The 24067-nt window shown below is 36.1% G+C and overlaps 2 protein-coding genes across 5 annotated transcripts in view; both read left to right on the top strand.

Moving 5' to 3' along the window:
* The first annotated feature begins 2481 nt into the window (after nucleotides 1-2481).
* LOC121265174 (microtubule-associated protein 70-2-like) overlaps nucleotides 2482-24067 on the top strand; it is a 28833-nt gene continuing 7247 nt past the window's right edge. The window contains exons 1-11 of one of the 4 annotated variants that reach the window (XM_041168676.1): nucleotides 2482-2784; nucleotides 4998-5083; nucleotides 5625-5690; nucleotides 5797-5967; nucleotides 6127-6297; nucleotides 6395-6550; nucleotides 6662-6808; nucleotides 7389-7460; nucleotides 7536-8072; nucleotides 8166-8353; nucleotides 8814-10028. In XM_041168676.1, coding sequence (XP_041024610.1) covers nucleotides 2571-2784; nucleotides 4998-5083; nucleotides 5625-5690; nucleotides 5797-5967; nucleotides 6127-6297; nucleotides 6395-6550; nucleotides 6662-6808; nucleotides 7389-7460; nucleotides 7536-8072; nucleotides 8166-8353; nucleotides 8814-8829 — 1824 coding nt within the window. In that variant the 5' untranslated portion in view covers nucleotides 2482-2570 and the 3' untranslated portion in view covers nucleotides 8830-10028. Of the gene's footprint in view, nucleotides 2785-4997; nucleotides 5084-5624; nucleotides 5691-5796; nucleotides 5968-6126; nucleotides 6298-6394; nucleotides 6551-6661; nucleotides 6809-7388; nucleotides 7461-7535; nucleotides 8073-8165; nucleotides 8354-8813; nucleotides 10029-24067 lie in introns of those variants that run through there. The other 3 variants (XM_041168677.1, XR_005940630.1, XM_041168675.1) reach the window with 3 other exon arrangements.
* On the top strand, nucleotides 11734-23653 carry LOC121265173 (DNA gyrase subunit B, chloroplastic/mitochondrial-like). The gene is made up of 21 exons (XM_041168673.1): nucleotides 11734-12030; nucleotides 12296-12437; nucleotides 12635-12715; nucleotides 12803-12916; nucleotides 13848-13904; nucleotides 16007-16108; nucleotides 16664-16814; nucleotides 16936-17012; nucleotides 17200-17310; nucleotides 17901-17971; nucleotides 18241-18382; nucleotides 19312-19410; nucleotides 19551-19679; nucleotides 19813-19927; nucleotides 20560-20627; nucleotides 21160-21273; nucleotides 21635-21751; nucleotides 21878-21931; nucleotides 22016-22121; nucleotides 22674-22804; nucleotides 23193-23653. Exons 1-21 carry the CDS (start codon nucleotides 11843-11845, stop codon nucleotides 23259-23261), a joined length of 2238 nt encoding a protein of 745 aa, XP_041024607.1. The 5' UTR covers nucleotides 11734-11842; the 3' UTR covers nucleotides 23262-23653.

The following is a 24067-nucleotide window of genomic DNA, read 5'->3' on the forward strand; positions in this document are numbered from 1 at the left end:
AGCGTGCGGTAAAATTCATTTTTTAAATGTTTTAAATTTTTTTTTTAAATTTTTTTAATGTCTTTAGAATGCACGTTCGTGCGGTGGCGCGTGCGGTTGACGATGTTGAAGAGTCGGAGGTTTGGTTTCCTTCTAACATACGTGTTAAGATTACGAACTAGTGCACGCTTGGTCGTGTCACATGTGCTCTCCTTCTCCTCTCTTATCTACGCTAGCTTTTTCCCACTCGCATGTGCTCTTGTCCCTTCCTACCCTCCCTCTTCGCCCTTTGCTTTCTCTCTCCGCATCTTCCCCTGCTTCGCCGCTCACCGGTTGTTCTCTTCCCTCGTGACTGTCTTTGTATAACAGCGGTCATTTGCGATTTTCCACTTTTTGTGTCCTGACCGTAGGATTGTTGGGGGAGAGAGGGATGTCTAACCCGTAAATTGGTCCCACTGTTTTTGTGACCATTTTATGCTCTTTATTTGGATCCCCAACTCGTAATCTTGTATTTATTATTATTATTAATGTGTAACTCATTGTACTTTTAGGATTATTGTGGATAGTTAGATCAGATGAGACGATTTTAGATGAGTTATTATTTTTTAATATTATTATTATTTTGAGATTTAAAAAAATTAATTATTTATTATATTTTATATAAAAATTTAAAAAAATTATAATAATAAGACGAGATAAGACGAAGTCAGATGATTTCTATACCTAAGCAGATTTTAACTTTTGTGTTGGGTTGCTGCCACCGGGAAATTGCAGCTCAATTATTGGGTTTTAACTTTTGTGTTGGGGTTGCTCGAAATCAAGCATCATATTAAGGAGACGCTTGATTACCAACTTTTGCGTTGGAATTTTCTTCACTTACAAATTTTTTATGACCAATAATAGAGGGAAATACATTATTGATGCTTGATTAACCCAACAAATGCGCTGAGGTAACTCGAATTTGATTTATAGTGTCTGTTTAAACAGTTTTTTTATATATAGTCGGTAGATATAATTGGCGTGCAGTCGTCTATGCTATATCAAATTTAAAATAAATTCTTTCTCTCTCATCAGCTCGGTCTCTCTCTCATCAGCTCAATCTTTCTCTCTCATCAGCTTTATCATTTCGGTCTCTCTCTTTTCTCAGCTCTTCTCATCTCTCTCTCTCATAAGTTCGGTTTCTCTTTCATCAAGTGTCTCCACATCAGTCACATTTGCACTAGACGATTGTAACAAACGTTTTTCCTGTTTAAATATCGGTAGGAAATGTTTATTATTTAAACATGCACGTAAATCGCTTTCAAAGTTTAATTTAATGTAGCCTTATCTCAATTGGCTTTTCAATAAAAACTTTAATTTAGTGTTTTAAAAAAAAATAGACTTTTATTTATTTTTTAACTACTTAAATTTTATTTTATTTTTATAAATTTATCGAACATTCAATTTTTTTTTTATTGAAAAGAGTTTTTAGACCGTTAAAAGCTTTGTTTAAGCCACCAAACTTAAACCTAAACAGGCACTTAGCATTCCACCTTGTCAAAATTAATTAGTGCATTAGAGTTTTTAGATTTTGTTGAACTTTGGATGAATTAAAGAGGAGCTTGGGGTCAAATTTTCTCGAGTTTATACTCGACTTATACGGTCTTTAATACAAAATAATAATATAAAAAATAAATTATTAATATTTTTTAAATATTCAATATTGTCAAAACCTCGAGTAACAATAAATATCGCAAATTTTACTTCTTGATCGATCTTTTTTTATTATACTATATAGGTAAAAAATATAATTAGACGAGTTTAAGGCCTCATTTGGATATAGAAATAGTTTTATCTTATCTCATAATTATAATTTTTTTAAATTATCACACAAAATATAATAAACAATTTAATTTTTTTAAATTCTAAAATAATAATAATATTAAAAAATAAAATTTTAACAATATTTTATTAATTTTTTATTTAAAATTATTTTATCTTATCTCATTATCTAAACTGGCCTAAACATTGGATCTAGTCTCATCCCAACTTCAACTAACTTCAATTAACTTCCCTCCTCAGTACTCCTCAAGCTTGAATGCTAATTAATGTTGTTTATCTTATCTTATCTCATGTACAAAGTTGACTCGAGAGTCTAAACTCTAATTTTTTAATTTTCTACGCAAACTTATGGATCATGGTTATTATAAGGAAAATATTTTAAATATAAATAAATTCTATAAAAAAAAATTGATATTTTAATCATAAATAAATTTTATAAAAAAAATTGATATGATTTGATTATACGATAATCCATGAGAAGCCCGTTCTTCACTCCAAAGCATCCCATAAAATCAAAAATTGAATGCGCGTGTACTCTATAAACCTACACAGTCGATGCATACTAGCAGACTCACCTCTCTCTCTCTCTCTCTCTCTCTCTCTAATCTACCTCTCACTGTCGCTGTCCTTAGCATTTAAACCCCTCTTAAGATAATGCAACCATATATATCTCCTCACTCTCTCTCTTCAGAGAATAAAGATAATACTTGTGCCGAGTTAAACGCTCTCACACTCAGACGTCTCTCTCTGGTTTATGCTGCGGATCTCTGATGTCGAGCAATCACATTGGTTGCAACGGGGAAGCAATGGCAGCGCCGGTGCTGACCTCGACCTCTTCGTTCAAGGCTCGAACCAAGAAGCCCAACGCCACCGCCTCCGGTGTCTTGTCGCGAGCTGGCTCCGACGTCGATGACATCATCACCTTCTTTCATGGCTCCGATCCAGTCCGCGTCGAGCTCAACCGCCTCGAGAACGAACTTCGAGGTTCCCGCCCTCTCTCTCTCTCTCTATCTCGCGTTGTTTGTCCGGCTCAGAATTTTCTCTGTTATTTTTTCCCGGTAAAATTTGTTTGCATGCGCATTAAGCGGCTAGCTGAAGACAAAGGTTGCAATCTCCTCGAGCTCAATAAAACTAGAATGGTTTGGAAGCATTTAATGGAGTTAGGAAGCCTTGCATTTTTCGTTTTGGTTACAGAATTTATTTCTAATTGTTCGATCAGGTGGCTATATTTTTCCTTCTTTGGCAACAGGTAAAAAACTTTTCCCGGAAAACTATCCGGAGGAAGAAAAAAAAAAGGGAGAGAGATTGAGTCTAAATTCGACCTACCTTAAAAATAAAACTTCCATTAATGAAAGAACGGGGAAGATTCTTTCTCCTTCCTCTCTGATTAATATCTTGTCCAATGATAGAGTAAATTAATATAATTTTTTTTTTTGTAATTTTGTGTCTTTTGCATATCTGCTTTCATTATAAATTAGCATTGGTAAAACAAAACAGAAAAGCGCCTTTGTATATCTAGTGATGGTTGAGGTGGCCTGGTAAGTAAATTATCAGGCATTACATTTGTTGGAAAATGTGAAACCTCTCCTCTCGGTTCTCTTTTTTCTTTTCCTTGGTCGATCAGAGGTTGATTGGGGCATCAATTTTATGGAATTGTGGTAAAGAGATATCATTGACAAAAGATTACTGGAATGCAATCTGCATGACTCAGATTAATCAAGCTTCATAAAAACAAGGTTCTCCAAGGACTTTTTCTAAAACAATTATGCTTTCAAAACAAATGGAACATTGATGCTACGAACATGTAGATAAGGCTTATAGATATGATGGCAGAAAAATAAATTCTTTCTGAGTTACCTTTGATGGTATGATACTCTTCAAATGAAAACTGATCCACAAACTGTAACCACTAGTCTAATTGAAAATGTCGTTTGAAACCAACCTTGTTTCTACTTACCAAAGAGGACCCATGCCACGACTTTAGAGGTACTAGCAACATCTGCATGATATTCTAAAAGGACTAATCATTATTAAGGCATCCATAATTGACTATAGTCCAGCGTGATTTAGTATGTGCCGGATTTTTTTTCATGACTTCAGAACGTGTTAGTCTACATATGGTACCTTAAAAATATTTTTCATCACAAAAGCTCCTTGAAAGCACTTTTGGGGTACCACACTTTCCCTTTCAAATCCTTAGGGTATGTTTGGGGAATGAGATGGGATGATAATTTTGTGAATAGTAGTAAGATGGTTTGTGAACAGTAGTGAGATAGTTTGAGTTAAGTATTTATTGGGTTTTGAGAAAGGAGAGAGAAAAAGTTGAATAAAAAATATTATAAAGTTAAAATATTGTTAGAATATAACTTTTGAATATAATTTTTGTTTTGATATTTGAAAATTTTAAATGTTTATTATTATTTTTTATGAAAATTTGAGAAAGTTATAATGATTAGTTTGAAAGTGTTTGTGTTTGAATGATGTTTGGAAAGGAAATGAGATAAGATGGAAATTGTTTCCAAACATCCAGTATCCTTGTCAAGAAAACCAATAACGTGTCATGCTGCCCTTGAGCCACCTGCTATTATCAGGTTGGGTCTGATACCATTTCTCTTGAACAAGGATGCACAAATCAGATGTGCACTATACCCTAAAGGACAAGTCACAACTTAAATCTCCCACGTAAATAACCCATTTCAACCTTTACATGCTGATGATTTGGAATGTAAAAGCATTAAACAAGCATGTGCTGAGTCCCATTGAATGGAAATCTGTTTTTTGGCACATCAGCTGCATAACCAGTTAGAATTATGAAAATATGTTTTTTGGCCAAAATTTGCTCCTCCAAGCATTCATTTTAACTTTTTTCATGTCTCTATATGTTGTTTGTGATTGCTTAGGCAGCCACTAAGTTCTTTTGCTACATGGAAAAATCATGTTAATGTGCAAACGTAAATTTGTGTGTTTCCAGCACTGCCTAAATAAAGTTTTGTCGGTCATTCAAGCATTATTTGAAGAAATTGCAGTTGATTTAAACCATGGAGCACCACTTTCCTCTTCTTTGCCTTTACTTTTTGTTTTTGGAATTCTTTGTTTGGTGCTTGATTGAGATAGAATGCTACTGGTATTCATGCTTCTAGGTCTTTATAAAATCAAATGTAAAATTGGATGCATGGTTCATTTGAATAAATTTACAGATAAAGATCGGGAATTGGGAGACGCACTTGCAGAAGTCAAGTCCTTGAAGAACTCGGAGCGCCTCAAAGAGAAGGCAGTCGAAGAGGTGCTATTATATTAATATGGATTTCAAAGTTTATATATCACGGATATCAACCTAAATCAATTTTGCATACAACAACACGGCAGATGGAGCTATTTTCTCTGAGATGCATATGGTTGCCGACTTCCAATGCTCCAAATATGCATTAGTGGGTAATGATATATATTAGATAAGTGAGCAAAGGACATCAAAGTGATTTTGTCAGCCTTCTTTAATCACATAGCTGAGTAATATCATAAATATATATAAAAAAATGAAGAGCTGGTGCATAAATCTCAAACTTATCCGATAAGCATATGGTAAAAGACACTATTATCAGTCATTGTTTGAAGTACCATCAATACATTTGATATATCCACAATGAATACCCTATGGAGAGAATTAGGAAAAACAGTTGAAACAGTTGAATCTTGTAGACAAAGTTATACCAAAACCCTGAAAAATTAAACCTTCACCAGACTCCTCCAAAATATGACAGTTGAACAGTAATGCACATGTAACCATTCATATCTATAAGATTCTCAGTATTATCTTTGAATTTCAGCTTACAGATGAGCTGAAAAAAGTGGATGAGAAGCTGAAAGCAACCGAAGCTCTTTTGGAGAGCAAGGTACTGCTTATGTCTCTTTTAGTCACTTAATTAAAGTTTTATATTTTACAACCAAAAGAAAAAGTTATTTTTGTCCTCATTACAATGAGTATATCTTTATTCGCAGAACCTTGAGATCAAGAAGATAAATGATGAGAAAAAATCTGCATTGGCTGCACAATTTGCTGCTGAAGCCACACTTCGAAGAGTGCATGCTGCACAGAAGGATGACGAAATGCCTCCCATTGAGGCCATTATAACTCCACTAGAGGCAGAGCTTAAGCTGGCGAGGCTGGAGGTCTAATTTATTTTAACCTCGTAATTTTGTGACTTCATTTGGTTGTTTGTGGTCTTCATGTTTTACTTAAAACCACCAAGTTTCATGCATTTGCATATATCAGCATCTTAGAGAGCGTAATTAGGAATTTTCTGCCTCTGCATGATGCTTTGGCTTTAGGTAGCAAAGTTGCAAGATGACAATAGAGCGCTTGACCGGCTTACCAAATCCAAAGAGGCTGCTCTTCTCGAGGCTGAGAGAACTGTTCAGCTTGCTATGGCTAAAGCATCTTTGGTTGATGATCTGCAAAACAAAAACCAGGAGCTAATGAAGCAGATTGAAATATGCCAGGTATTTCTCTCATTCAATAACAGTCTATTTCAGAATATCCATGTAAATCAAGGCATACACTTACAGCTTGATTTAACATGTCTTGCTCACATATCAGGAGGAGAACAAAATCCTTGACAAAATGCATCGGCAGAAGGTTGCGGAGGTTGAAAAGCTAACCCAAACTGTTCGCGAGCTTGAGGAGGCTGTTTTGGCTGGTGGTGCTGCTGCTAATGCTGTGCGTGATTATCAACGAAAAGTGCAAGAGATGAATGTAATGACTGTTACTCTTGGAATTTTTAGTTCTTCCAAAAGACAGCTCGTAGTTGTTTTGAGTGTGTTAGAAGTGCTCCAAATTGAGTCTAACCTTCAGGCTTGCACTTAGGAGGAGAGAAAAACTTTGGAACGGGAGGTAGCTCGTGCAAAGGTTACTGCAAATCGTGTTGCCACAGTGGTTGCAAATGAATGGAAAGATGCGAATGACAAAGTGATGCCAGTTAAGCAATGGCTTGAGGAAAGAAGATTTTTCCAGGCAAGTAATATGTGTTCAATGCCAGCTTACCATGTCCCTCGAATTAACTCTTTCAATTACCTAATGCTGTGCAAATATCATTATTGTAAGATACTTTCCAATAATTGTTAGAGCGTCCTACTCCTATAACTCACAAAGCTATTTTTTCCTCAGCTTTGAATATTCTTGAGACACTATGTTCTGCTTTTAGCTTGTAGTTTTATTGTATTGATTGATTGAATAATCCTGGGAAAGGAGCCATTTGAACTGACATCCAAACTTTTATTCTTATTATGATGTGCTTAATCCTCTCATAAAAAAAGACGTGCTTAGTTATATAACCGTAGGTTACTCGGGATTCTTTCATGACACGTGAAGTAAAGAGAGAGAGAGAACAGCTATTCTTGTCTAGTTTGTGTAATTATAAATAACCAGGATGTTGAAACAGTTCATTGGAATAAGACTCTGGGTAACGAGTAGATAGACTACGTGAAATGCTAGTTGCAGATGTCACTTGTGTGATATAAAACTTTTGCATTTCAAGTCACGGACTAAATATAAGGTAATTTGAGCACTGAATATGTTTTGCGTATGTCTGCAGGGAGAAATGCAACAGCTCCGAGATAAATTGGCAGTAGCTGAGCGGACTGCAAAAGCAGAAGCGCAACTTAAAGTGAGTAAGCTAACCTGTATGCATTACTTGCTGTAAAGCATTTCTCAACTTTTGATCTATTACTTGATTTCTTAGGAAAAATACCAAGTGCGATTTAAAGTTTTAGAGGAAAGGCTTAAAGCACCCAATGGTAATTCCCGCATTGCTTCCGAAGGAAGAAGCACAAGCAATGGGTCTTCAAGGCGTCAGTCTCTAGGTGGAGCCGAGAATTTCTCTAGATCATCCTCCAATGGGTTTTTATCAAAGAGAACACCAAATTCACAATATGGAACTCTCAGATCTAGTAATGCGAGCACATCATTAAAGCATGTTAAGATCTCATCTAGATCATTTGATGGTGGGAGTAGATCCCTGGATAGAGATAAGTTGATGCCAGTTGCAAGTGTGAATGATAATGTGTCCACCAATACCAGCGATGAGACCCTAATTAGTGAAACAAATGGTACATATGAGGAGAATGCAAATGGGACTCCAATTGAGAAAACCAACCCAGAACATGAAGATTACGTTTCTGGAATACTGTATGATATGTTACAGAAAGAGGTCATATCTCTGAGAAAAGCTTGCCATGAGAAAGATCAGACACTCAAGGACAAGGATGATGCAATTGAGGTTAGATGGTCTACCGGTTCATTTTATTTTGCGGCCTCTCAGACCCCTCATACTCTTGATGCATTCTGTTGTTTGTAATCTAAAATTAAGCAGATGTTGGCAAAGAAGGTTGATACGTTGAACAAAGCAATGGAAATTGAGGCCAAAAAGATGCGAAGAGAAGTAGCTGCCATGGGAAAGGAAGTTTCTGCCATGCGTGTCAGCAAGGAGCATGATATGAGGGCTCGGCGCGTAATTGCTCCCAGAGGAGCTGTAAATAGTTCTCATTTAACTTCTGCAAGGTAAAGTTCTTACATGTGTAAAATTAAATCTGTTAGTATAGTTCCCTCTTCCGTGTGAATGTGTGACAGACGCTCAGGAGCATATCCTTCTGTTTGGTAAGCCTCTTCAAATTCTACAAATATAGGTCAGGACTTGAATACAAATGCTGGTTGTATTAGTAGTATGAAATGTGTGACCCTGTCATTTTGAATCTTTGATGCTCTATAACTGCCGGTGCTTTAATAAATGAGTAATTCTATATACAACTGTGAAGTGCGTAAATGCCGCGTAATCGCTTTGAAAAAGAGTGGGGTTCACTATTAAAAAATTAATTTTTTTCATATGGATCTCATGTTTTATTCACTTTTTTTAAAACGATTATGCGGCGGTTGCACAATTCACGATTACAAATATCTTTTCTCTTTGTTTATTTCTACTCAAAATGGGTGATTATTGAACATAAGTTTTTTACTTCCGTGGATCATTTGGTTCATAAAAAGTTTGGGTTTAAGGCAATGCGGCATGAGACTTCTCTATGTAGGTACCATGTGCTTGTCCCGCACTTGTCAGATACCAACACTTCTCTGACCTGTGTCCTACACTTTTTAGCTTTATTCTCAATAGAAAAGAGTTAAAGAAAATGATATTCCCTTACACTAGGCCAAAATTTTCTAATGATAGTCTACGGACATGTGATTATATGTTTCTGTGAAGAGATCCATGGAGATAATGATATTATATCAAATTTGGATGTAGTTTTTGTTAGAACTATGGGAACTGATGGTTAGATAGAGGAGCTTTTTAGGAGAGCTTTGTGAAGCACCAAGCAGACCATAACACATCAAAAGCGGTAGCACAATACTTGATAGGAGAAATGAGGTATCAAACATATCATCAGGATTTTCTCACATGGTTGGGTACGCTACTCTCACTTTTATGAGAGAAGACAAAAATCGTAAAGAATGAGCATCATCCATAACAATGTTTCCGTCACCACAAATTGAGGAACTCTCGTCGTATTACCGAGTTTCTGAGATAAAGATTCTTTGATGCATCTTGGGAACAGGAAATGTGTCTTTTGGACATTTAAAGCTATGTCATATGATGCTTTCATAATGTTATTACATTGAAACCGTGTTGCACGTCCATGGCTGGTACTTTAAGGTTTGTGATTTGGCACAGCGTTTGTCGAGGACATTCTCTATCTCACAAATTGTTAAAAGCAATTACGACATAGGGAACTTCCAGCATAAAATTACAACCATTTCTGTGACAAGTATACTTTGCTTCATATTTCAGGAATGCTGGAAACTCATAGGCAACTGAATCGAGTCCGTGACGATAAATTGACCAGAAAAGGACTCCTTTTAGTTCCTGAGCCCTGCAGTCTTATTATATATATTGTATGGTTTTGTCTTTATTTTTTGTCCTCCTGCCACTCCCATTTATTTAAACTGTATCAGCCGGGTGGCCAAGATGTAGAGAACTGACAGTAGGTTTTCCAGGAATTCATCCTGTCCTGTATATGTGCTCTACTAATGTTATTCTGAAGCAATATGATCAAAGGGTGCCGTGAAATCCCGTAAAGGGGTTTGTCAGATACACTTTTTACTCCCTCGGGGCATTGTTCTTATTGTACTTTGAAACTTTGTGTACGCCAAATTGTATATTGGAATGAAACTGTTTCGTTTGTAATATACACTTCCGTTTCAAGAAAATTTTATAAAAGGGAAAGGATCTGTAGTCTGGACAATCTAAGGTTCGTGGTGGCTGGGTCTGCGAGAGGTGGTGGAGGTGCGGTGGCCTGGTTAGCCGTGTACGGCGGCGCAAGTGGACAAAAATAGGTGAAATTCATTTCGGTTGGGTTACCGCAGTGGAGAGAGAGCTGCGCGTGGGGGAGATCGGTGGTAGCTGGCTTGGTTGCCGGCATGAGGGGGAGTTGTCGGTGGTGGCGGTGAGGTTGGGTGGCTGCGGATGGTGGCACAAGTGGAGAGAAATGGGTGAAATCCATTTCGGTTGGGTTACCGCAGGGAAGAGAAAGAGCTATGCGTGGGGGAGATCAGTGGTGGCTGGCTTGGTTGTCGGCGTGAAGAGGAGTCGCTGGTGGTGGCGGTGAGGCTGGGCGGCCCACAACGGCGTCGGGTTGGGCTGAAGGAGAATCGGGCGTGGGGGAGAATCGAGCCAGAAGAGAGAGAGAGAGAGAGAGAGAGAGTGAGGAAAGAAAAAAATAATAATAAAATCACTATAATATTTATCACTGTTATATATAAATAAATAAATAAAATCACTAAAATATTATCACAATTATGTATAAATAAACTTATCATTTCATCATCATTAAAAAAAAATCAATTATTGATGGGATCTACACTTTTTTTAATTATCTATTCAAAAGTCAACAACTCAATATATTTCATGCATCCAAACAACTCATAAGTCTTGTGCATTTCCTTTTAAAAAGTGAATAAATCTTAAACTAACTTTTTAATGGTGGGGGCTTCACTATTTTTCAAATGGAGTATTACTATTATACTGTCTAAGTTATATCGTTCACTTTGTTCCATTCACGTGGCATGATCATATGGTGCTACGTAGTTTATTAAAAAAATAAAAAAACTAAAAAAAATTATATATTCCAAACAAAATAGAGTCTAAAAATGTAAAAAGATGAAGATTGAAACCTTGGGTTTCCTTTAGTCTTTTTATGTTTATGTTTTTAATTTATAATTTACGTGGCACTATATAGTGATGCGATATCAATGAGATAAAATGAGCGGTATAGCTGGAGTGACATAGTAGCATTTCTTTAAAAATATACTTTCTAATTTGCTCACTTTGATGACAAAAAAAAAAAGAAGAAAAAAGAAATAAGACAATTTTAACGGTCAATTTTTAAAAGAGAGGAAAACTCACATTTTATGTTTCAAATGGGAAATTTAAGTGATAATTTCTATAGTTTGGAGGTTATATTAGAAAATTATTTTGGGAGATTCACATCACTAATTATAATTTGGAGGGGTGATTCGGATTTTCAGTAATGTAAATAAAACACACAAATATCTTTAAGAAAAATTATATTCATCATTTTCACACCATACGTGCGGTGTATGAATGATGAATAAGAGAATTCAATTAGTTTAAAAATAATAATAAAAAAAAAGAAGTATGATATGTGGTATGTGAAGATGATGAATAATAAAACTCTATTTTTTATTACTAAGGGTCTAGAGAGAAGTAATTCGTTTGGCCAATGAAAATACTTATCTACTATTTATTATTTTATTATTATTTTTTTACTATTATTTAATATTTTATTATTATTCACAAAATATTTAAATCATCTCACTATCCAAGGCAAGCTTAGACCTAGGGTTTTGGTTTGTTTTTATGGGATGGTGTCGCTCCAAAAAGAGTTTGAATTATTTATAATCTATAATCCTCGGAGACGAGAGAAAAGGAGAAGCACGGAGATGTGGAAAATAGAAGGAAGAAACTTGTGATAGAGTATTATGATGGCGCTTCCTTTTCTCAGGCCCTCGTCTCCTTATCACCTCTACTACTCTCTCCGACTACGCTTCATGGCGTCTCGCTTCCTCTCTTCCTCTTCTCTCCATTCTCCTTCTTATCCTTCTCAGTTGTCTTCTTCTTCTTCTTCTGTCGTTCTCTCTTGTCCTCCCCCCTTATTCAAGCCTTCAAGGTATAAATATTGCTGTTCTACCCATCTCTCTCTCTCCTCGTCTGCTGTTGTGGTTTATTTTAGCGTTTTTAGAAGCACTCGAAGGGGCTTGGTTTAACTGAGTGAAAATGGTTGCTGTATTAGGCTCAGCTTTAGTTGAAAGTAATTTTGTTTACTCAGCAAGCCAACAGAGGTTTTTTTTTTTTTTTGGGGGGGGGGGGGGGGTATTAGATAGTGGCTTCATTCTACTCACCATCTGTGATATTTTTTGTTCTTGTTGTGACAGGACCAATTTTCCATTGAGAAGGATCTCGATTCGCTTTGTTACGCGAAATGCGGTGTTTCCGAGAGCTTTCATGTCGACGAGTACAGCTGACGCTCTACAAGAAAGTGCCAACTCAAAAGCTTACGGGTCTGATCAAATTCAGGTAATTTTATTGGGTACTGAAATTTTAAGTTATTTTTATTTTATATTTTTATTAAATATTGTACACTTGGGCGCTTCTTGTTGTTGGAAATGGTCTTTGAATATTAGCTTGATGATATAACTCTGTTGTTGGAAGGCTTTGACTTTCACATCAAAAAGTCCTGGTTTTGGCTTATGCTTGTTGTCTTATGAATATAGGTACTGCAAGGCTTAGACCCTGTTAGAAAACGGCCAGGGATGTATATTGGAAGCACAGGACCTCGTGGTTTACACCATCTGGTATCTCTTTTCACACTTTCGTTTCTGTAGCACCTGTACTAAAAAAAGAAATAGAGGTTTCCATTTTCATTGGGTGTTCTCGTTCAGGTTTATGAAATATTAGATAATGCTGTTGATGAGGCTCAAGCGGGATTTGCTTCAAAGATAGATGTTATTCTGCATGCAGATGATTCTGTGAGCATCACTGACAATGGTCGCGGGGTATGTTTTATCTTGGATCAGTTTGTCCCTTAGAATTACTTTTCTTGTTGCAGTATAATTTGTGCATTATGTCTGCTGGATCTATTTTCTTCCATGACACTGATCGGTATCAGTTTGAGCGTTTGCTTTTAAGGTAACTAATTTAGAACCAAGAAATGTGAACTTGTGGGCTATCTTGTTTTCTATACGAAGCATGATATGATTTGTAATGGTAAATAATTTTTTTTTGATAAATAATATAAGATTTTATTTCACATAAAAAAATACAAGATTTTATTAAGAAATCCAAAAGGTTCACATTGGAGGTATACAAGAGAAATGCCTAACTAGAAAAAGAGCAAATCCAAACCATGAAATGGTCTAATATGCGTGACCAACATGTGAAGAGTCTACGTATAGATTTCAAGGCATCTTGGGAGTAATAAGTTTTCATGAAAAGAACTTTATTAAGGTTTTTTCCCTATGTCCAAGTCAGACGAACTTTATTAAGATTAGAAGATTTTGCATGAAGGACCAAATTGTTTCCTCTGTAACTATCATATTGTTTCCCTTTGTAATGGCTTAATGTGCCCCATAATATTTTGACTAAGTGCGAATGCCCTGCCATTTTTGTTGCTCTGACTATTTATGTTGCTCTATTAATGATTGGCATGACACAAGAATGCATTACCTTTTACAACTGGATTAGAATAAATTTGTAGTGTTAACCTGAAACTGGGGCTTGGTGGGTCTATTTTCCCCCTGATTACACGTAAATCTATCCCTGGTTTAGGACAAGCTAATGGTTTTTAGCGTTTTCCCAATGATTATACATTGTTTGAAAAAATGGCTTTCCAATAATCTTCTTAAGAATTATGTGGTATTTATGCCAGGTTTTAATATGTTTTGCTACTGATATCACTTGCTTTATTGTTTCACGTGTACACTGCAGATTCCTACAGATTTGCATCCAGTTACAAAGAAATCTGCATTGGAGACTGTGTTGACGGTATTTCAGAATATATTGACAATTTTTACACGAGACTTCTGTTTTGAGCTTAGTGTGTAATCTGCTTCATACCAACTAATTTCTAAGGGTTTTTTTTTCAGATTGATATAGACATTGTAGAGTTAAATGTGAATTGGGGAGCTTTCAAATTTCAAATTATTTTAATTACTGGCTAAAAGAATGTATTTGCTTTGATGTGGTGATGACATTGTTATGATTATGTCACTTTTTTCAGCACATATGATATGCCACTCTTTTTTGTATATTTATCCATTTTGCCCTCGTACAATATTGTATGAGATTCTAGAACCTATGTTGGTGATTGTCCTGCAGTCCTATTTTTGCATGCCTTAAGAATTGTCCTTGTGGCTATCTCTTCTTGGTTTCAGACCAAGAAACATAGGACCAGCTTGAGAAGTCATTTCCTGATTCATGTGTGTTTATTTCTTTGCTCTTTATTAGCCGTATTGGGGTGCCTGTGGAGGTGGTCCTCCACTGTTTGTAATCTTTTGTTAAATTAATTCTATTTTGCCCATAAATAACTTATGTTGTTAGCAATCTGTAACTAGAAAGTCAGGATCATGTTCTACTCCTTACAAAAAGGGAAAGAAAGTCAGCATGATCTCTATATACAACTTAAAATTTTTGAAAAGTAATAAAACATTATGAAAAAGCGCAAAAAGGGCAACCCAAATGCACATATGCACTTAAAATAAATGAAGAAAGATCCATTCTAGTCCACTGCTTGTCTGCATGTAAAGTTTGATATTAATTTTTATACATCACCTTTTCCATGGGACTGCCTAGCTTCATAAGCCATGTTTTAGTTGATTGTTCAAATAATTTTTTTTTTTATAGGTAAAAGAAATTGTATTAATATAACAGGAAATAGGCATAGCCTAAGTACACAGAACATATGCAAGAGAAGACACCTAGTCAAGAACTAGAAATACACACAAGAAGTTCCTTAAAGCTAAATCCATTGAAATCTATAGCAAAGCCCATGACATTAGTGTGTTGAAGAAGAGGCATCTAAGTTCATCCAATGAGCGTTCCTTCTCCTCAAAGTTCTGATCATTCCTTTCCCTCCGAATACACCACAGTAGACATATGGGAACCATCTTCCATATTGCTGCAATTTGTGGAATGCCGTATAGATCTCTCCATGCTAGCCCCACTCTACTGAAGATATCATCCCGTAGATCTCTAGCCACCTCATAATGAAGAAACAAATGATCCACTATCTCTCCACTTCTCCTACACATGCAACAGAAGTCAATTATTACGATCCATCTTTTCCTCAGGTTGTCCTTGGTCAGAATCTTCTCCAAAGAAGCTGCCCAAACGAAGAAAGTGACCTTAAGAGGAAACAGATTGTGTTGCTGACTAGTAATGACCTCATGGAATGAGCGTGCAGAGAATTTTTCAGGAAGGGATCCAAACAATCTTATCGCTTCCTCCATCCCTAGCTCTATAGAATATAACAAATCAAGAAAGCTGAGAATACACCAATTTCCCATTCGTGGGTTGCTCTGATAAAACTGAGATTCCACTGCAAAGAACCTTTAGAAATTCCCAATAACTCAGCCACCGAAGCTTCCTGCTCATGCGCTATCCTGAACATTGCTGGGAAAGAGTCAATTGTAATTTTTCATTTTACACGGAGTGTTATATTTCCACTGTACTTTGTTATTCTAATTTATTTGCATTATCTTGAATATACCAAACAAATAAACTTTCACTTCCATTTTTCTCTTGCTAAACTTCCAATAGTATATTAGAAAATTATCCAGCCAACTACACGTGTTTGATAGCTTTGGATGTTCTTCTATTTGTTGATACAAGTCTGAATAGTCAACCTATTTTGTTGGACTTTCAAGGAGCTGAATACATTTGACGAATGTAAGGGAGTGTATTTGGAGTGTTAGAAGTATCATAGTTTTAGGTTTCATGAACGTTTATTATATCTCAATTTCAAACTCTAATAATAGTTCTAATAAAATTTGCTTCATTGTGTTTCTTGAGCCATTTTTACTATGATCTTTTTTCTTTTAAAAGTTCTGACTGTGATGCAAAATCTGCATACCTATCAAAATTTGCAGGTACTTCATGCAGGTGGCAAATTTGGTGGTTCCAGCAGTGGATATTCTGTGTCAGGTGGTTTGCATGGTGTGGGTTTATCTGTCGTTAATGCCTTGTCTGAGGTCTGCATTGTCTTCTCTTCTAACTTCTTTGAGTTGCTATTTTCTCTTAAAGTATGTCATCATTTAAGTTGTCTTGAGGACAGTTAATTACCTTAAAGCAATGGGTCAAGTCTTTTTTTTTTTTATGACGGGGGTCAAGTTTTCAAATGTCTTCCTTTTCTTTTGACCATCCGAAGGGGAAAAACACTTCTGATCTCTGAAAAAATAATTGTTAATTCACTACATCCAGTTAAGGCGGTTTACAACTTAAAAATATGAATCAAAGCTTTATGTTATTTTCACATAATGATGAATTCAGCTTTCAAGTGTTTTCAGATTATACTTCGTAAACATAAAAGGAAAATAAACATAAAACAATGTTCAAACTGAAAGGGATGCAGGTGAGCAATCATATTTTCTCACCTTGACATATTCTCATGGTGATGGCGAAGCTTTCAGGATTTCTCCTTTAATTGAGTTCTCATCGCATTTTATGTCGTCCATTGACTATGTTTGGGGTTTTCAGCTGTGGCTATCAGTATGCAGGACACTCAATTATGATATCTTACTTTACAGGCACTAGAAGTTACCATTTGGCGTGATGGAAGGGACTACCAGCAAAAATATTCTCGCGGGAAGCCTGTGACAACTCTAACAGCTCAAGTACTTCCACCTGAATTGAAAGATCATCAAGGAACACGCATCAGATTTTGGCCAGACAAAGAAGGTTTTCCTTGACCCTCTGAGCCCATATGTATTTATTGGTTACAATATTGTAATTTAGACTTCATTATAATTAGGACAGTGATTTACATATGCTTTGTTTGACTCTGGACTACTCATGACAGTATTCACTACTGCTATTCAGTTTGACTACAACACAATAGCTGGAAGAATTAGGGAGCTAGCTTTTCTCAACCCTATGGTAAATCATAGCTTTTAATTTGGTGAATTGATGTTTCCTACATAAAATTATTTATTTTTCATCTGAAGTGTTTTAGATTTATTCATGGATCTTTATGTGGGCCATGTGGTATACTGGTGGCAATATGGAGTTTCTCCGTTTCTTCATTCTTCTCAGCTTACTATCTCCTGCGGCTTGACCTTGGCAGCTTACCATCACTCTTAAAAAAGAGGATAATGATTCCGAGAAGAACCAGTATAATGAGTACTACTATGCTGGGGGGTTGGTTGAATATGTGAGATGGCTAAATACTGATAAGGTATGCTTTACCTCTGACTACCACCATGTCTCTTGCAGTGAGCCCTTAGCCATTGTTTTGGTGTAGGATTCCATCTGTTGAGATACAAATTGAACCTCCTATAATAAACACACACACATTCAGTTTTTTGAACCTCTTATATAAAACTGTCCTTATCATTCGTATAGGCTATATGTATATTTGTACGGATACTTGGGTTTCATGGAATCCCAAATGAGTGGAGAAGATGTGTTGGAATACCAGAATTTCACCAGATCCCCGCTGACATTACAAAGTTCCAATTTGTATACATGGCGTCAGTTAATTATGATTTAACATACATATAATTACACTGAGAATATTTATGTCAAGAATGTAATTTTTTAGCTACCAGTGTGTCTAAACGTTTGAGTGTGGCCCTCTTTAACGAGGTAGCTTTTGGTTACCACTAGATTGCAGCTCATAAGGGCTGTGGTAATTAGGATAATCTGGTAACTGTATTATTACTCTGTTTTTATTTATTCAATTGGTTGTTATGAAATTTTGATATCTGTGGTTTGTTGATGTGCACTTTTTTGTGAAGATGGTTGACTGACGATTATTTGCTTTAGAAACCGCTTCATGACGTCGTGGGTTTCAGAAAAGAAAGTGATGGCATCACAATTGATGTAGCTCTCCAATGGTAAATCATTTAAGTCCTTATCCACATGCATTTGTATGTAGTGATGTTCATTCTTTCAGTAAGGAACAAAAAGAGATAAAAGACTACCTCTTTCAATCTTTTCCTTTTTATTGCGGGGCGGGGGGTTAACCTTTAGTCCTTCTGTTAAATGGAATTAACATGCAAGTGTCAAATTTAAGAGTGCTATATTGGGATAATATTATGTAAATTGTTTATAATCATTGCCTATATTGATCCCGTGATATGATTGGGCTAATTTATTCTACAAGGTGTTCCGATGCGTATTCAGATACGATGCTGGGATATGCTAACAGTATTCGTACAGTTGATGGAGGCACCCATATAGAGGGTACAAAGGCTTCTTTAACAAGAACTCTAAATAACCTTGGGAGGAAGTCAAAGATTATCAAGGTGCATATTTTCTATATTACTGTCAAGGAGTTGTCTCCAGCCATACCAACAAGCTCTAATTGTTTCATCCCTTTTCTATTATTCTTTTGGAAAGTCCCAATCTTTCTATTGCCCTCGCTCCGGGGGTGGGTTTTGAAATTTGTATGGAACTTACCTATCAGACCCCATCAATCATTGAGGAGTTGAGAGACTAGAATTTCTGTTGCACTTGTCTGGTCAGATAGTTTGACATCAGCTCTGCTTTAAAAAAAAATACCGGGGTAAATCAGATGGATTGCGTTTCTAACTGTATACGTGAAGGACTTCTCATGTTATGTATGAACTTCTAAAGATTTTCTCCTGTTTTTTTTTTTCCTGCAAGTATTTCTCCTGCCCTTCATCTAATAAAAATTCCTAAATTCCCTTCTTCTACAATATGTGAAAATGCACAATGGCTCGTACAAACTAACAATGGTCAGTTGTCATTGTAGAAAAAACTGTTCTGCTTGTATCGTGCCGGCTCTCAGACAAAAGTGCGTCTCCTCTCCAAATTTTGAGATGGAGGGGCATTTTTTAGCTCCTAACTGTAACTAGGTGTTCTCATTTGTATACTTCCTATGTACATGGGCTACGCCTATTTACTTGATTCAAAAAAACTTTTTTTAACTTAAAATAAGTAAGGGATGGAGGGTGGGGTCATAGGCTCGATCCTGTGCTAGTTTATTCAATTTATTCAATAAGTTCAAGTGACCCATTGAAAAAGCTTTTCTGCTAGTATCATTTGCTAGTATCATCTAGGAAATGCTTGTCCCTTAGACAAGTTTCAGTATATTGCAAATATAAGATTTTAATGTCATTGCTCAAGTGAGCCATTCATACGAGCACGAGTGGATGCTATGTTGAAACTAGCTAAAAGTTTCAGTACTGAAACATTGTCTGTTTCCTTCCAGGATAAGGATATTGCTTTAAGTGGCGAACATGTAAGGGAGGGTTTAACGTGTGTGGTCTCAGTCAAGGTTCCAAATCCAGAGTTTGAAGGACAAACAAAGGTAGCTATCTTATAATTATCTAAATTGAGTACTGATGGCTCATATTGTTGTTTTGGACACATTGATGTTTGTATCATTCCTTTATTTTCCCATGGTTACTGTTGTCTTACTACACTCGTTGTTCTGTGTGTTTCCAAAAGACAAGGTTGGGAAATCCAGAGGTGCGAAAAGTGGTTGATCAATCTGTTCAAGAGTATCTTACTGAATACTTGGAGTTACATCCAGATATACTTGATTCGATACTTTCCAAGTCTCTAAATGCTCTAAAGGTACCGTTTTTGCAAGTCAAAACATTACTTTGATTTGGTTGCAATTTTACTAACCAAAATGTTCTGTTACTCTATAAGTTCACAATTGACATATCTTGAAACTCAGACTTGTGTCTATTGTTTTCTTTTGTAGGCAGCTCTGGCGGCAAAGAGGGCAAGGGAATTGGTGAGACAAAAGAGTGTATTACGATCGTCATCTCTTCCTGGAAAGCTAGCCGATTGCTCATCCACAAATCCTGAAGAATCAGGTATGTTTTTTTTCCTTGGAATCAATTTGATATTAATGATTTTGAGATTGTTGTTAAGGGCTTTTTAATTGTAATTTTCCATTTCAACTAGTGTTTCTTACTTTATTTTAACCGGTCTTATCTTATCAAAAATTCAGTAATGAATGTCAGCACGATCATGTTTCTTATAAAAAAATGGCAATATCTAGGTTGAGTGACTAGACATCTGTTCAAAGAGCTATATCTTTTTAATCTCAGCAACATAATGTCTATAGTTATTCTGAATATTCTGATATTGAACTTAATAATGTTTCATCATTTCTCTCTTCTCCAGTTCTTCGGGTTTTCTTTTCCTTTGCTCTCAGTTTCTTTTTAATGATTTAACTTGTTTGTTGACTTGCATGTTAATCACATCTTTGCTTCTGTAGAATTGTTTGAACAGGTTGTCTTTTTCTTGATTTTTCTATCTAGAAAGCTGCTTGTTTTTGTCGGAAAATCTGCTTTGGTACTTGCATCAGTCTTTCTTTTGTCCTGCTTTTAGTTTCTTCCGAGAGATCGAACTTGCTAGGAAAACGTTTTGTGTAGTTTTAGCATTTAAAACTCAATCGTAGTCCTTATAAAAAAATTCAATATTAGTTATTGTACCTCTGCAGAGATCTTTATAGTTGAAGGAGATTCAGCCGGCGGAAGTGCAAAGCAAGGTCGTGATAGGCGCTTTCAGGTCAAGTTTAGCTACTCCTCGTTGCTAGTTTGGCAATCTTCATATCATTCAATCTAGGAGCTATTGTTGAAGGCTTCAAGCTTGTTAATGACAATCACTTAGAAAGTTCATATTCTTTTCCTCGGAAAGAAATTAAGAAGAATTTCACAATTACGATTTGTATAATTTTGGCATTCTGTTTTTTCTTCGTAGAACACCATTATGAAAGTAAAAATGATGAGAGAAGAAAAGTTCCTAAAGATTGAAGGCGCTGAAAGACAATGCTATTAGTGGAAGCAAACATTAGTCTTCTTGAAAGAAACCATTTATCACAGAGCTTATTCCTACCATTACAGCTGCTCTACAACTGTTGCCTCCACCACCTACTAGACCACGAAACCTTTCACTTCTTTTTTCACATAGTTCTGTCATTGCCATCACCCCTAGCCTCACGCCCTGTAGAGGATGGAGTATTGGACTGCACTTTGATCTATTTTCTAATTTTTTTAAGCATATTTTCTTTCAATAATATCACAAATAATTATTGGTGCAGGCTATTCTTCCTTTGAGGGGTAAGATTCTGAACATTGAAAGAAAGGATGAGGCGGCAATGTACAAAAACGAAGAGATTCAAAATCTCATTCTTGCTCTTGGACTTGGAGTAAAGGTTACAATTCATTTTTATTATTATTTTTTTACGTCTTTCTTTACCTCAATACTTCATTTACTTCACATTTCACAATAAAAAAAAAATCACAAGAATAAAATATAGAAAATGGAGAGAAATATAAAGAGAGCGAGATTTTAGTGTCTTTCATTCTCCAAATCTCTTCTAACTCCGAAGAGAATCTTGTCAGGCCTCAATATTCTCCTCATTTTGTTACTTTATCCTCATACACACACCCAGATCTGGTAAATAAAATGAAACAACTTCTCTCTTTGAGGATGAACTGAACGTGATGTTACAAAAATTGATGAACTGATTAGCCAGGCATCCTGTACATAATTTATTTATTTTTTCGTTTCAGGGGGAGGACTTCAAAAAGGAGGCTCTTCGATATCATAAGATTATCATCTTAACAGATGCTGATGTAGATGGTGCACACATCCGAACATTGCTGTTGACATTTTTCTTCAGATATCAGGTATGAAATGTGATAATTTCTGCATTTTTTTTGTTATAATAAAGGAATAGAAAAGAAGAAACATCACCTCCAAATGCTCAATAATTCAATCTAAATATGAACTTGATGAGTAGTTCTTGCATGCAGAGAGCCTTATTTGATGAAGGTTGCATATATGTTGGTGTTCCACCCCTTTACAAGGTTTGCCTTCCACTATGCTGGAACCGGAGTGCATCTATTTTGAATAAAGTTAAGTTTCCGTTGCCTTTTTTCTGAAATGAGCAGGTTGAAAGGGGGAAGCAAGCATACTACTGCTATGATGATTCTGAACTGAGAAAGCTTCAGAAGTCTTTCCCTCCAAATGCATCATACAACATTCAGAGGTTCAAAGGTAATTAAAGTCCGTATTTTGTATGGTGATTGCATTAGAGGGAAGTCTTTCCCTCTGATCAGTAGTGTTTAGGATCCGCCATTAGTTATTACCTTCCAACTTGGTATGTGCTCAAGTTTGACATAATATTGCCCTTCGAGTTAGCTATTTTCTTATACAACGGTAGAGTTTAATTTTTTGAGAGAGAGAGAGAGATGCAATTCATGCTTCGTTTTCTTGATGGGAAGTCTGGGAAATGAATTTTTAGGTGATGTTGGGTACCTATTATATCTTGATTGCGATGTTATTGAAGTGTATCTTTTTTGCTGTGCTCCGCTCCCTCTGAAAATAGGGAAGGTAGTGTAAGGGAGCCCCGTTTTCTGCAATGTCAAAGTAATATATCATTCCTATTTTATCTATTTTGAGTTTGCAAGTTTTGAGGATTTTCCATACGAGGAAAAATGAATGAAGCATAATGTATAGGAACATTAAAAAACGGTTAAATCTGCCTTGCAGCAAAAGGTCAGGTCATGGGAGGGCAAAAAAAAACTTAAGAATATTGGTGTAATGCAGGCCTGGGAGAGATGATGCCTGTACAATTATGGAATACAACAATGGATCCAGAGCAAAGGCTGCTAAAGCAGTTAGTGGTTGAAGATGCCGCTGAGGCAAATGTTGTATTTTCCTCCCTTATGGGTTCCCGGGTAAGTAGATCTCACATATGGGTATGTTTTAGTTTTTTATGATAAAGTGAAGATGCTTAGCTGTTTATGGCTTGTGAAGCTCTCAGTTAAATGGCCAACTTTTTACATTTTACTCATTTAAAAAAAGTGTAAATTAAGATGGCGTTTTGACCTTCTGTAATTTTTGAGATGCTTGCAGCTCTTCGTGTCTGTCGGTTTCTCTCTGAATTACAAAATCTGAATTAATTGACTTCTATCGACTTGCGCACTAATTATAAGAGGATATGTTTGATTAAATGACATGACTTGCGATTTTGTATCACCCGCTAGCTCAAAGGTTGTTAATTTTCTCCACTCCACTGATTCCTGTTCTATCCTGTGGAAGTTAATTGTTCTACTTTTGTCATAGGTGGATGTCCGGAAGGAACTAATACAGAAATCTGCAAGCATGATTAACCTTGACCAGCTAGATATTTGAAGGTGTCTTGTGTACAAGCGTCAATACTGCATACGATAAGATGGAGAGAAGGATGGAAACTCGTTTACTGTGTTAACAGTGGTAACGCAAAGGGATTGTGGTGCAGCTTCTAATTGTGATCGACACCATTTACGAAGGCATTCAGTTTTCTTGATCTTTTGGGTGTGGGAGGGAAATATAGAATGGGTAGATGGATGGGGAATTTTTGCCCGAGTGTAAACATACTGTTTGTTGTCCACATGCTTTGGGTTTTATTCGAATGTTGTACTATTTTTACGTTTTCTTTTTCTAAGTTGGATTAGCTAGAGAGCAAACAAGACCGACTTATGTGCCTAATTCAGTAGTTTATTGTATTCGACAATCTTATCCAACAGATAATTACATTTTTTTTTAAATTCTATAGCACAAATATTATATGCTAAACTTAGAAGGATCCTTGTGATAAGAGCTGTGGCATGATTATACACTAGGCACTGGTATTATTAATATATGGGCAAGGCTGTCGTAGCATTAGGCCAGCATGAGAAATGGGATATTCCATTAAAATATCCGAATCCACTAGCAGAGAGAGTGAGAGCATACCAAAACTAGGTAAAGGGTTTTTGTTCACGTTGCTATTTTTGGGAGTTGGAAGAAGGGTGTGAACTTAATAATATCAAAGACCTGAAAATGGCTAACAAATGCCATCAAATATCAAACTCACTGTCCAAATTTCAGTAAGAGTTTCTTTGTGAGTGGATCACAAAGCACGCAACACTTATCATGTAAGCAACTTTCCTAAACCCCTCGGAATACTTTTTTTTTTT

Source organism: Juglans microcarpa x Juglans regia, chromosome 5D, assembly GCF_004785595.1.
Source record: "Juglans microcarpa x Juglans regia isolate MS1-56 chromosome 5D, Jm3101_v1.0, whole genome shotgun sequence".
NCBI classification, from domain to species: Eukaryota; Viridiplantae; Streptophyta; class Magnoliopsida; order Fagales; family Juglandaceae; genus Juglans; species Juglans microcarpa x Juglans regia.

What these genes read in the sequence shown, in the direction of transcription:
- LOC121265173 (XM_041168673.1), top strand. Translation starts at nt 11,843, where the DNA reads ATGATGGCGCTTCCTTTTCTCAGGCCCTCGTCTCCTTATCACCTCTAC. An exon ending in GTCGTGATAGGCGCTTTCAG is followed by an intron (nt 20,628 to 21,159) that starts GTCAAGTTTAGC and finishes TTATTGGTGCAG; the next exon opens with GCTATTCTTCCTTTGAGGGG. An exon ending in CATTTTTCTTCAGATATCAG is followed by an intron (nt 21,752 to 21,877) that starts GTATGAAATGTG and finishes TCTTGCATGCAG; the next exon opens with AGAGCCTTATTTGATGAAGG.